The 12,691-nt window shown below is 47.6% G+C and overlaps 1 protein-coding gene across 1 annotated transcript in view; it reads left to right on the top strand.

Annotated features, from left to right (window-relative positions):
* Window positions 1-12,691, top strand: part of UTP25 (UTP25 small subunit processome component) — a 26,363-nt gene extending 13,672 nt beyond the window's left edge. The window contains exons 8-12 of the mRNA XM_047752185.1: window positions 359-561; window positions 1,877-2,059; window positions 2,192-2,304; window positions 3,334-3,579; window positions 12,127-12,691. Of these exons, the coding sequence (XP_047608141.1) occupies window positions 359-561; window positions 1,877-2,059; window positions 2,192-2,304; window positions 3,334-3,579; window positions 12,127-12,370 (989 nt within the window). The 3' untranslated portion in view covers window positions 12,371-12,691. The remainder of the gene's footprint in view (window positions 1-358; window positions 562-1,876; window positions 2,060-2,191; window positions 2,305-3,333; window positions 3,580-12,126) is intronic.

The raw sequence follows: 12,691 nt of genomic DNA, 5'->3' as shown, positions 1-12,691 counted from the left end.
GAGGGAGTTCCCATCGTGGTGCAGTGGAAACGAATCCGACTAGGAACCATGAGGTTACGGGTTCGATCCCTGGCCTCGCTCAGTGGGTTAAGGATCCGGCATTGCTGTGAGCTGTGGTTTAGGTCGCCGACGCGGCTTGGATCTGGTGTGGCTGTGACTGGCCGGCAGCAACAGCTCCAATTTCCAATTTGATCCCTAGCCTGGGAACCTCCATATGCCTCTGGTGTGGCCCTAAAGAGACAAAAAAAAAAGTGTGGGCACAGTTGTATGCGAAGGGGGAGGCTGGACGGGTGGGGGGGGCGCCTGGAGAGGTGGAAGCTAATGGCTTGCTGGTGACTGACGACGCGTGTGTGTACAGGAGTGGCCGTACTGCAGAGGAGCGTCCGCCTTTACGCCCCCTTCTACTCTTCCGACATCCTCATCGCCTCCCCTCTGGGCCTGAGGACCATCCTTGGTGGAGAAGGAGAGAAGAAGAGAGATTTTGACTTTCTGTCTTCTATTGAGCTTCTCATCATTGACCAAGCTGACATTTACCTGATGCAGAACTGGGAGCATGTCCTGGTAAAGCCGCTTGTTTACATTTAGAGACAAAAAGCTCAGACGTTTTGAGTCCTAAGGGTGAGGTCCGTATTAAAACTCAGTTAGTTTGAAATCAGGGAAATATTCCACATTTTCCAATTTGAAAAGGGAAGCTTTTGTCCCCTTTTCTACCCACAGATTAGTCAATTTAAGTATCCAAAAAGATAAAAATTCTCGTCAGTGTTTTCAGACCTCCAGAAAAGATTTCTTCATCTTAAAGGTTGCTTCTGCAAATAGACTGCTTTAGTGACGGTTGGTTGGTTGGTTGGTTGGTTGATTGGCTGAAACTCTTCCTCACCAGGAATGTCTTTGAAATAATTCCTCCTACAGTTAACTCTCATTCCCTTCAGTGGAGAGCGGAAAACAAAGCATCAGTCTCTTAATATGTGATGTTTTGCAGAGAAATGTAAGATGTCTTTGTCCCCCTACTATAATTTGAGCTGTAATATTTTTCCCTTCTCCACCTACTCTGCAATGTTTTTGGGTCTAGGATTGAAAACGGTGCTTTGGAACAATCCCTGTTGCAGAACCATAGGTTTGTTTTTTAAGGCGTATGAGAACTTACCTTTCCTACAACTTCAGGGCTTGGAGGAAGCGTGGAACAAATGAAGCAGAGAACTTCTTTATAAACTAGGGGATAAATGGGAGTTCCCTCATGGCCTAAGCGGGTTGGGGTTCTGGTGTTGTCACAGCTGGCTTGGGTTGCTGCTGTGTCGTGAGTTTGATCCCTGGCCCAGGAACTTCTGCATGCTGTTGGCGTGGCCAAAAACAAAGCAGAGAATAAATTTATAGTACTTGTTAGCCTTCAGTACAAGGTAAAAATACAATTAAAATAGAAGAGGTGTGTCACTGGTTGAGTCGGTCTTTGATTTGAGGAAAAGGCATGGTGGTAGCTCTGGGAAAATCCCCTGATGTTTTAGGAGCAGGGTCATGGAAGGACAGCAGGTCTGTTTTCTGTGTCCTTTCGCCTCTTGTCCACGTCTGGAACTGGGGAGCCTGTAGAGTGACCAGGGTGACATTTCAGAAGTTTCTGGAAAAGAAATATTTCTATACCATCTTGATCCTTTTGGAAAGTCCATGAGGTAGCAGCCAGTTTGAACTTTTCTCTTGCGGGGTGTTCGCCTGGTTATAGGCAAGTCACATACTCATCTGAGCGTCAGTTTTCTTGTTGTAATTTGGGAGGCGATGGTACCTACTTCGTGGGATTACATAAGACGATAGACTCAGCAGATACTTAGCAGTGCCTAACAGGTGAATGCTTCACAAATGTTAACAGTAGTGTTATTTCTGCTTGAAGCATTTGATGAACCACATGAACCTCCTGCCCTTGGACTCACACGGGGTGGACTTTTCTCGAGTGCGGATGTGGAGCCTCAATAACTGGTCCAAGTACTATCGCCAGACGCTGCTGTTTGGGGCCCTGCAGGATGCCCAGATCAACTCCGTGTTCAACAAGTACTGCGTCAATGCCCAGGGCCAGGTGGGCGCTCCTTATTCCTCCGAATCTTCGTGAAGCATCAAGTCTCGTGGGTCGTGAGGCAGAAGGAGAGGATAGCCCTGGGGCAGCAACAGGGGTGGCTCACCCCCTCATGTTCTCCTTGCCTCCTGGCAGGTGGCCGTGAGGAACGTCCCGGTGACAGGCTCTATCAGCCACGTCCTGGTGCAGCTCCCCCACGTCTTCCAGAGAATGGAGGCCCAAGACCTCGCTTCCGTGATTGATGCCAGGTACCCGTCCCTCCCTGGTCCCATCGGACCCCTGGGGGCCACAGAGAGGGAGTTGACATCTCTGAAATTGGATTCCATGTTGGCTTTGTTGATTCCATTTATCCAAAATGGCAATAATGGAACCGGTCATGCCATTGACGGAGGAGGACACCGAAGCCCAGAGAAGTGGTGCCCTGTCCCGGTTCTTCCCGCTGGTTCGTGGTGGGATGGGTCAGTCCGGGGTTCTTCCCTAGACGGGGATTTTAAATTACATTATGCGGAGTTCCCATCGTGGTGCAGTGGAAACGAATCCGACTAGGAACCATGAGATTGCGGGTTCGATCCCTGGCCTTGCTCAGTGGGTTAAGGATCCAGTGTTGCTGTGAGCTGTGGTGTAGGTTGCAGATGTGGCTCAGATCCCCACGTTGCTGTGGCTCTGGTGTAGGCCGGTGGCTACATCTCCGATTAGACCCCTAGCCTGGGAACCTCCATATGCTGCAGGAGCGGCCCTAGAAAAGGAAAAAAGACAAAAAAGTAAAAATTAAATAGTGTTTAAAAAAATAAAATAAAACAAATTACATTATACTGCTTAATGCTCAGTCCTCCCATGTCCGCAGCTTAATTGTAAGCACTTCGAGGCAGGAACTGTTCTTCTGATTCCCGGTCTCTTTCCCCTGTCCGCTCACTGTGTTCAGTCAGTGAAGCCAGGGTAGCGGAATGCTGCTCAGCCTGTGGTGGGTGTGCAGGAATTACTTGTGGACTGACCGAGCCCCGAATGAATGAACGGGTGGAGGATGGCACACCCGTGCGAGTGATTCCCTGGGCCCCGTGGGCGCCGCGTGCCTCCTTTGTGACGATCGATCGTGTTCGCGGCGCTGTGCTTCGTGCATGTTACACTCACGGGATCTCCTTGCGGCGGGGCAGGCCACACTGTCCTCCCTGGGAGGGGAGATGGGGCAGGAGGTTGTGACTTGCCCGCGGTCGCGCAGCCAGCGGTGAGCTGCCGGCTCCTGTGAGTCCGCTGACCTGCCCTCTGTCCTCCCCGACCAGGTTTACCTTTTTCGTGAACAAGGTCCTGCCTCAGTACCGGGATGCGGTCATGTCTCACACGCTTCTCTACGTCCCCTCCTACTTCGACTTTGTGCGGCTCCGAAATTACTTCAAGAAGGAGGAGCTGAGCTTCACTCACATCTGCGAGTACACCCAGCGGCCCGCCGTCTCCAGGGCCAGACACTTCTTTCTTCAAGGAGAGAAGCAGTTCCTGCTCCTCACAGAGCGCTTCCACTTCTACAAGAGGTAACGTGGGGCCGCGATCCCGCGTCCCGGCTGGAGGGCCTGCCGAGCGCCCGCTGGGCCGGGCCGGGCCCGTGGCCAAGGCCCTCCCTCCCTCCCTGCGCCTCCTGCAGAGAAGCCCAAGGGTTTGGGGGCTGGACAGACTTTTCTTGATCCGTTGGTTGGTGGTCTCCCCAAATGGGCGTTTAGGCTGGCGAAGGTGGCGGGAAGGAATGAGTGGCTGTGGCGTAATCGTGTGGATTTGGAGTGGGTCCCTACTCGGGGTTCTTCCCGTAGCTGTGGGTGTGGCCTCAAGAAGGACGTTGCAGAGGTGAGCAGCTCTCGGCAGCTTTGGGTATGCCGACACCAGAGCTGAGGGCCTTTGTGAGGTGGAGGGAGACACATCCTTTGGCTAGAAGAGAAATTCAGGAGCGGGGGTTGACTGTAGACATGCAGGGGAAAGGAGCCCTCAAGAGCGGGCCCCACCCCCTTCCCATCTCTCTGGATCAAAAAGGGGAGCGTAGGAGAGGGGGAGCCTGTCGTGGAAGCCCAGAGAAAACGCCGGGGACTGTGCGGTCTGTGGCGAAGCAGTGTTCAGAAAGTTCTCGTCTGTCCTGAGGCCCTGCGCACGGCTTAACTGCCTCACCAGGGAGAACCGGGACTAAGGGGCCTCCCATACAAGAAGCCAAGGGGCTGGAGGCTTAGAGTCGGGTGTGTAAGGGCTTCAGCATCAGCTTCAGCTTTCCTATCGTGTGACTTTGACAAAGTAAGTTGGATTGGCCTTTTTCCTTTTTTTTTTTTTTTTTTCCTAAATTCTAATTAGACTCTTGGTGATATTGAGCCTTCTGTTACTGTCTAGGTTAGTTGCAGCTCTTTTTGCCCCCAGAGCTTGGTTGTTTTATTGTTTGGGTTGCTAATTCTCTCTGCTGTCAAATGGAAAAGCCCCTTTTAAGCCCTTATGCAGAGAGAGATGGAAATTGCATCCTGTAACCTTTTCTGATGCACACTAATGCCCAGTGAATTTAAGTTCTGACTTCACCGTTTTACTAATCCTCCATCATGTACTAATGAGAGGCATGTTTTCTCAGAGAATCCCTAACATCTAAGCCAGAAACTTTTTAAGCTTTGGAGCATATGAGATGATGCACTTTGACAATTGCATTTCATGCATCGCATGCGGGTGTTACGATGGCATCTCCTTCCCAGGGTGGGGAGGGAGGGATCCCCTCCCTCCAGGGCCCAGCAGGCTGGCACGACGTGGCCTCTTCAGGTATTCTGCTCCTAGGGGATCTGCGCTTGGAGAGTCGAGGGGTGACCGCATTTGCGTTTGCTGAGCTTCGTCCTTGGCTACCTAGACGAGGCTCTTTGGCCCAAGAGCATGAATGAATGCCTGCTTGCTGGTGTCATTATTTGCCTTGTCCCAGTGAGCTGTTGTTTGCATTCACAGTGGAGAGTGGGATTTGGGGGAGTTGCGCTCAGCGGCTCTTAAGAGCCCTTAGTTTGCCAAAAGCTTGACATATCAAAGCAAGTCCTTTAAATGAAGTGGGTGGTTGGAAAGTGTCCCAGTGGCATTGTCTGTGGCAAGTGTGGATTAAGCCGGGATGAGGACTGCTCGTGCGCAGCAGCTTCTTAAGGAGCGGGCGTGAGGTCGGAGAGCCTTTCCCTTAAGTAGCACCGTGGTCTCCCGTCTTACACTGTTCATTTAGTCACTGTTTTGCCCCCAGAGGCACTGTAAGAACAAACCTAACACGTGCCATTTACACCCCGGACCAGGTTAGGGGTGTTTAAGGTGAATGGAAATAATCTGCAACTGCCAGTTATCTCAGACTTCCCAACTGTTACTTTTTTTTTTTTTTTGAGAAGTCATCATGGCATTGATGGGTGTTTTGATCTGTGATGCCTTTGTGGTTTCATTTTCACTTGACCTTGGGAAAAGTACATGTATTTTATTTTATTTTTTTAATGATTTTTGTTTTTTTCCATTATAGCTGGTTTACAATGTTCTGTCAGTTTTCGTGTATTTTATTTTATTTTATTTTTTGTCTTTTTGCTATTTCTTGGGCCGCTCCTGCGGCATGTGGAGGTTCCCAGGCTAGGGGTCGAATCGGAGCTGTAGCCACTGGCCTAGGCCAGAGCCACAGCAACGCAGGATCCGAGCCGCGTCTGCAACCTACACCACAGCTCACGGCAACGCCGGATCCTTAACCCACTGAGCAAGGGCAGGGACCGAACCCGCAACTTCATGGTTCCTAGTCGGATTCGTTAACCACTGCGCCTCGACGGAAACTCCCAGTTTTCGTGTATTTTAAACTTCAGTGTCCAACTCTAAAATTCTGTATTTATATTCTCTGCGCAAGTAGTCAGTGTTAGAAATATTACAGTTCATTTGTGAACTAACAGAATTTTCACCTTGAAGATTTGTTTTCTTTGGGGGAGGTGAAACCAGTAAAATCTTCGGCTGGGCTGAGCCTTTGGTCTGGATGGCCCTCCCCTGAGCGCTGCCATTGGGTTAGCACAGCAAGGAGGATTCGCAGCCAGGGGTAAGCGGAAACTCCCGGGCTGGGATGTCTGGAGTTGGGAAAAGCCGAGGCATGTGTCTGAGGGTCCCTGCTCCCGTGAGCACCCCCGTTATAGCAGCAGCAGACGTTTAAAGTAGACATTTGGAGTGGCCTCAGTGAAGAGTCCTGTCAGGGTGTTAGGCCACCTCTGTAGGGGTCCCTGAAGACGCAAAGCACAAGCAAGAGAGGAGGACGGCGGGGGAAGGGTGCTGAAGGTGCTGGGGAGTCGGTACTAACGGCCCCTCCATAGAGGCGCTGGTCCCACTCCCTTTGCACGAGATGCCTCGTCTCCACTGTGGACAGATTGGTACTAAGAGAGATTTTCTTGGTTTTGAAATACAGTTTGTACTGGAGTTGGTTTTGTTGTTTTGCTTTATAAATACTCTGATTATAAGAGCACTAGACCATTACAGAGAACTTGGAAAATCTAGGTAAAAATAACGGACCCACCCATAATCTCACAACAATATTTTGTCGTTATTCACATTTCCCCCAAATAATCATTATAGCTGTTTTCTCCCACTAATCCAGGAGTTAGTCAAGAATTATACATTGCATGTGATTAGTATGTTTCTTTAGTCTATTTTAATAATAACAGTTCCCAAGCAGAGGTACTTTTGCTCCCCAAGGGGCATTTTGAAATATCTAGAAGACATTTTTGGTTGTCAGAGCTGGAAGGTTATTCTAGTAGTTTAGTGGTTCAAGTGGGTCAAGGCCAGGATGCTGCCGACCGTCCTACAGTGCACGGGATGGCTCCTACAAAAAAGAATTGCCTGGCCTAAAATGTTAGCAGTGCCAAGCTTGAGAAACCCTGATCTAGACTCTTCCTTTTGTTCTTTTTCATGATACTGACATTTTTTGAAGAGTCCCATCTGGTTTTCTGTAGAATGTCCCATAGTCTAGATTTGTCTGTTTTCTTATTATTTAGACCAGTGTTCCCAAACTTTGCTCTGTCATTAGAATCCCCTTGGGGGTTTTTAAAAATCCAAATGTCCGGGTCATACCCCAGCCTCAATTAAATCATGGTGTCTGGGAATGGAGACCAATTGTAGGTATTTTTAAAAACAAGTTGTATTTCCCGTTGTGGTTCCGCAGATTAAGAACCTGACCAGTATCCATGAGGATTCAGGTTTGATCCCTGGTTTTGCACAGTAGGGTAAGAATCCGGAGTTGCTGCAAGCTGCAGTGTAGGCCCAAGCAGGTGAGGCTCAGGTCCCAGGTTGCTCTGGTGTAGGCCACAGCCACAGCTCCAGCTCCAGCTCCAGCTCCACCCCTAGACCCGGAACTCATATGCTGCATGTGTGCCCTACCCACTTCCTCCCCCCCAAAAAATAGGTGATTCATTCAGAAACAAAGTGTGGGGACCACAGATTTGAACTTTTCAAAAAAAATTTTTTATTACTCAGTGAATTTATTACATTTCTAGTTCTACAATGATCATCACAATCCAGTTTCACAGGATTTCCATCCCATGACCCAAACACATCCCCCCACCCCCCAAACTCTCTCCTCCAGAGACCATAAGTTTTTCAATGTCTGTGAGTCAGCATCTGTTCTGCAAAGAAGTTCAGTCTGTCCTTTTTTCAGATTCCACATGTCAGTGAAAGCATTGGATGTCAGTGTCTCATTGTATGGCTGACTTCACTTAACATGATAATTTCTAAGTCCATCCATGTTACTAAAAATGCCGGTATCTCATTCCTTTTAATGGCTGAGTAATATTCCATTGTGTATATGTACCACCTCTTCTTGATCCACTCCTCTGTCGATGGACATTTAGGTTGTTTCCATGTCTTGGCTATTGCAAATAGTGCTGCAATGAACATTGGAGTGCGTGTGTCTTTGCGAGTCGTGGTTTTCTCTGGATAGATGCCCAGGAGTGGGATTGCTGGATCAAATGGTAGTTCTGTTTTTAGTTTTCTGAGGAATCTCCATACTGTTCCACAGTGGTTGTACCAATTTACAATCCTACCAACAGTGTAATAGGGTTCCTTTTTCTCCACACCCTCTCCAGCACTTATTGTTTGTAGACTTTTTGATGATGGCCATTCTGGCTGGTGTAAGGTGGTACCTCATTCTGCGTTTTGATTTGCATTTCTCTAGTAATGAGTGATGTTGAGCATCTTTTCATGTGTTTTTTGGCCATCTGTATGTCTGTCTAGATCTTCTGCCCATTTTTGGATGGGGTTGTTTGTTTTTTTGGTATTGAGCTACAGAAAGTGTTTATAAATTTTGGAGATGAATCCCTTGTCAGTCGATTCATTTGCAAAGATTTTCTCCCTTCTGTGGGTTGTCTTTTCGTTTTGTTTAGGGTTTCCTTTGCCATGCAGAAACTTTTAAGTTTAATTAAGTCCCATTTGTTTATTTTTGTTGTTATTGTCATTCCTCTAAGAGGTGGATCTGAGAAATTGTTGTCATTTACGTCAGAGTGTGTTTGGCCTGTGTTTTCCTCTAAAAGTTTTATAGTGTCTGGCCTTATATCTAGGTCTTTAATCTATTTTGAGTTTATTTTTGTGTATGGTGTTAGGGAGTGTTCTAATTTCATTCTTTTACATGTGGCTGTCCAGTTTTCCCACCATGACTTACTGAAGAAGCTGTCTTTTCTCCATTGTATATTCTTGCCTCCTTTGTCATAGATTAGTTGACTGTAGGTGTGTGGGTTGAATTCTGGGCTTTCTATCCTGTTCCACTGATCTATATTTCTGTCTTTGTGCCAGTACCATATGGTTTTGATGACTGTTGCTTTGTAGTATGGTCTGAAGTCCGGGAGTCTGATGCGTCTAGCTCCATTTTTCTTTTTCAGGACATCTTTGGCTATTCTGGGTCTTTTGTGCTTCCAAACAAACTTTACAATATTTTGTTTGAGTTCTCTGGAAAATGTCCTTGGTAATTCAATAGGGATTGCATTGACTCTGTAGATTGCCTTGGGTAATATAGTCATTTTGATAATATTAACTCTTCCAATCCAAAAACAAGGTATGTCTTTCCATCTATTTGTGTCATCTTTGATTTCTTTCATCAGTGTCTTATAGTTTTCAGAGCACAGGTCTTTTGTGTCTTTAGGTAGGTTTACTCCTAGGTATTTGATTCTTTTGGATGCAATGGTAAACGGAATTGTTTCCCTAATTTTTCTTTCTGATCTTTCATTGTTAGTATATAGACATGCTGTTGATTTCTGTGTATTGATTTTGTATCCTGCGACTTTGCCAAATTCACTAATGAGCTCTTTAACAGTTTTCTCGTAGAGTCTTTAGGATTCTCTAGGTGTAGTATCATGTCATCTGCAAATACTGATAGTTTTCCTTCTTCCTTTCCAATTTAAACTTTTTTTTTTTAATAAGAATTCTACATAGAGGATATGGTGTACTTCCCACGGCATCGCCTTGAGGGGCACAGGGTGTCATTTTGTCCCATATTTGATGATGCTAAATGTAATCACGTGGTCAGGTGGGTCTGCTAAATCTCCACATTGTAAAGATACTGTTTCTGTAGAGTTAATAAGTGATCTATGAGGTATATATATATATATGTATCCTTTTTTTAATGGTTACGTCATGTTACAGTGTATGGTTGTATCATTGACCCAGTTTCCTTTTAATGGGCATAGATGTTAGTTGTTGTTTTCTGCTGGTATATGCAGTAATGCCAAGAGATCCATAGGTGTAACCGCTGGCGTAGTTGCCTGGGTATTTCCTTAGGATAAATTTGGAAAGGAAAACTTGTTGGTTCAGAAGCTGTACACAATTTAAAATTTACTCTGTGTTGCCACTGTCTGATCCCTTGCATCTCCTCTCCCCCCGCCTAATACGCACAGTAATGTATACTGCGTTGGCCCATTTCTGTAAAACCCTTGTTGCCGCCAGTGACTGGATAGTCAAAATGATACCTCAGGGTTTTAATGTCTTTTTCTTGCTTTTCTGTGTTTTTTTGTAATTGTCAGTTGAATGTAGCGCCCGAATAAATAGTGGCCTGGGCACACCTCTCTTGTCAGGCCACTAGATTTCTGAATCTAGCCTGGATTTGGTTGTTACCATAGTTACCCTCTGTGCACCACAGACTGCCAGCTCCTCTAGCAGACAGTGGCTCAGGGTGGAGCCCTGTGCCGGAGGGTCTTGTCTCAGGGTCCTCTCTCAGCTTCCACCCAGCCCAACCCCGTGCTGGGGGAGGGCTGCCCTTGCCCATTCCTCCCTGCAGGGCTGGAGGTGGTGCAAGGTTCTCCCACTTCAGTGCGGTCGTGGGCAGGTTCTGTCCCTTCTGGGCTTTGGAGCTGGGGCTGTCATGGGCTTCCTGCACCACTTCCCCATGCAGCCACCTCTGCTTGTTTGGTGAGGGGTCTTGGTGGTGCCACCTTCCTTCCAAAGGAAGAGGGGCTCATCACTTGTTAGATTCGGTTGGCGATGGGCTGACGCTCATCCTGGCTCCCGAGAGCTGGTTGCACATCTCTTCCAACTCCAGTTTCAGCAGCGTGGCCTTGGTAGCGTGGAATTGGCAGTGGCGAAGTATTTTCACCACAGAAATCGGCAGAGGCTTGGAGTCAGCACCTTCCCTTCCCCACTGAGAGCCAATTGTTAAACACAGCTGCGCACCTTTGGATCGGTTCAGCTGGTCGCCTTGTGACACCAGCTGTCTAAGCTCAAGAAAAGGAATGCCACTGTCGATTAGCTTTGTCTTGGTGGTGTGGGAGCAGGATTCTCTTGAGTTTTCTATTTACTAAGCAGAAGTGGAACTCAGTGTTGGGTTTTGTTTTGTTTTGATAACTGCTGAGGCAGAACTGAGTTTCTACAACTTCGTTAGCTGTTTGAATTCCTCCTTCACGGAAAGGGGATGTGGAAAAAGCTGAAGCAAGTAATGGATTGCAGTTACATTTCGGAAGAGGAGGCTCTCCAGAGCGATCAGGATGAGCCATGGGATAATCCTCGTGAATAAAATAGAATTCCCAAGGGAATCTAACATCAAGCAGTACATGAGAAAGTCCAACAGGGAAAACCTGGGAGTTCCCGTCGTGGCGCAGTGGTTAACGAATCCGACTAGGAACCATGAGGTTGCGGGTTCGGTCCCTGCCCTTGCTCAGTGGGTTAACGATCCGGCGTTGCCGTGAGCTGTGGTGTAGGTTGCAGACGCGGCTCGGATCCTGCGTTGCTGTGGCTCTGGCGTAGGCCGGTGGCTACAGCTCCGATTCGACCCCTAGCCTGGGAACCTCCATATGCCACGGGAGCGGCCCAAAGAAATAGCAAGAAAAAGACAAAAAAAAAAAAACAAAAACAAAAAACAAAACCAAAACAAACAAAAAAAGAAAATCTGAGCCTTGTCAATGTATAAAATCTGTTCCGGCTGGAGTCCCAGAGGGAATGGTTGACCTCAATCTGAACCATGAGGCAAGTCCCTAGGGTCTGTAACCCTCACCCCACCCCCACTGTGCCCCCCAGTGCAGCAGGGGAAGAAGCGGGAAAGCTGTTGAAACTAATTGCTTTGCCATGATGCCTAATGGATCCTCAGGCAGGATTTTGTAAATGAATGAACTTGGGACATCTGCCACGAAGTTAACATGTCTCCAAAATGACAAGAGAAGACTGCTCGGAGTACATTTACAGTTTATGCAGTTTATTTTCTGCACTGGGTCTGACCTCATCTCCATTATGAGAACATTGTTATGTCTGATTATTATAAGGAAAATGTGAAATCGGAAGAGCCTGCTTTTAAAGTGTTCTGCAACAGATTTTCAATCTCAGTCTGCTGTTCTTCCCCCCTCTACTTCAGTCTGCTCAGAGTAGACGCAAGAAACGCAGATTCATTTTATCATCCTCTTAAGCCAGACACGAGGAATTCAAACATGTCCCAAAAGTGAGTCTTTGCGGCTGGAATCAGAGTTACCTTTTGGTCTGTCTGTCATTTGTACGTTAGCGTCCTCCTCAAGCATGAGGCAGCAAAAGTGATTGGGTCCCCGTAAAACTCATGAGTGACTTTTCTGTGAATTTTTTCATGTGGACATAGCCTCTCTTTCTCCTTCTGACAGATACACAATCAAAGGCATCAGGAACCTGATTTTCTATGAACTGCCAACATATCCGCACTTCTACAGTGAGGTCTGTAACATGCTCAGAGCCACCGCCAGCGGGGAGGAAGCCGCCTGGACCTGCACCGTCCTCTACTCCAAGTACGACGCCCAGAGGCTGGCTGCTGTGGTTGGCGTGGAGCGGGCTGCGCAGATGCTGCGGTCCCAGAAGAGCACCCACCTCTTCATTACTGGGGAGAGATGAGAGCCGGGCAGCCGGGCAGCCGGGATGCTGGATTCTGTGCCCCTCGGACCCGGTTCTGGTCACTTATCCCAAGGGCTGCTCTGAGGAAGGAGCAGCAGGCAGCGTCCTACAGACACTTCTTTCCTTTCAGATGATAGAGCCCTGAAACGTTCAGTGTCAGCCACATTTTGGTTAAAGCGCATCTTTCAGAGATCAGGAAAGAGCTAATGGGACTCTGAGAAGTTAGTAGAGGAATCTTCCACTTGTGAATCATTTTGTAAGCCATACATTCTTGTACCGTGATTTCACTTCTAATTTATTACACTTGGTGAATTCTTCAGA

Source organism: Phacochoerus africanus, chromosome 11 (assembly GCF_016906955.1).
Source record: "Phacochoerus africanus isolate WHEZ1 chromosome 11, ROS_Pafr_v1, whole genome shotgun sequence".
Lineage (NCBI taxonomy): Eukaryota > Metazoa > Chordata > Mammalia > Artiodactyla > Suidae > Phacochoerus > Phacochoerus africanus.
The sequence above is the reverse complement of the archived record's forward strand: the minus strand, read 5'-3'. Positions and strand labels throughout refer to the sequence as shown.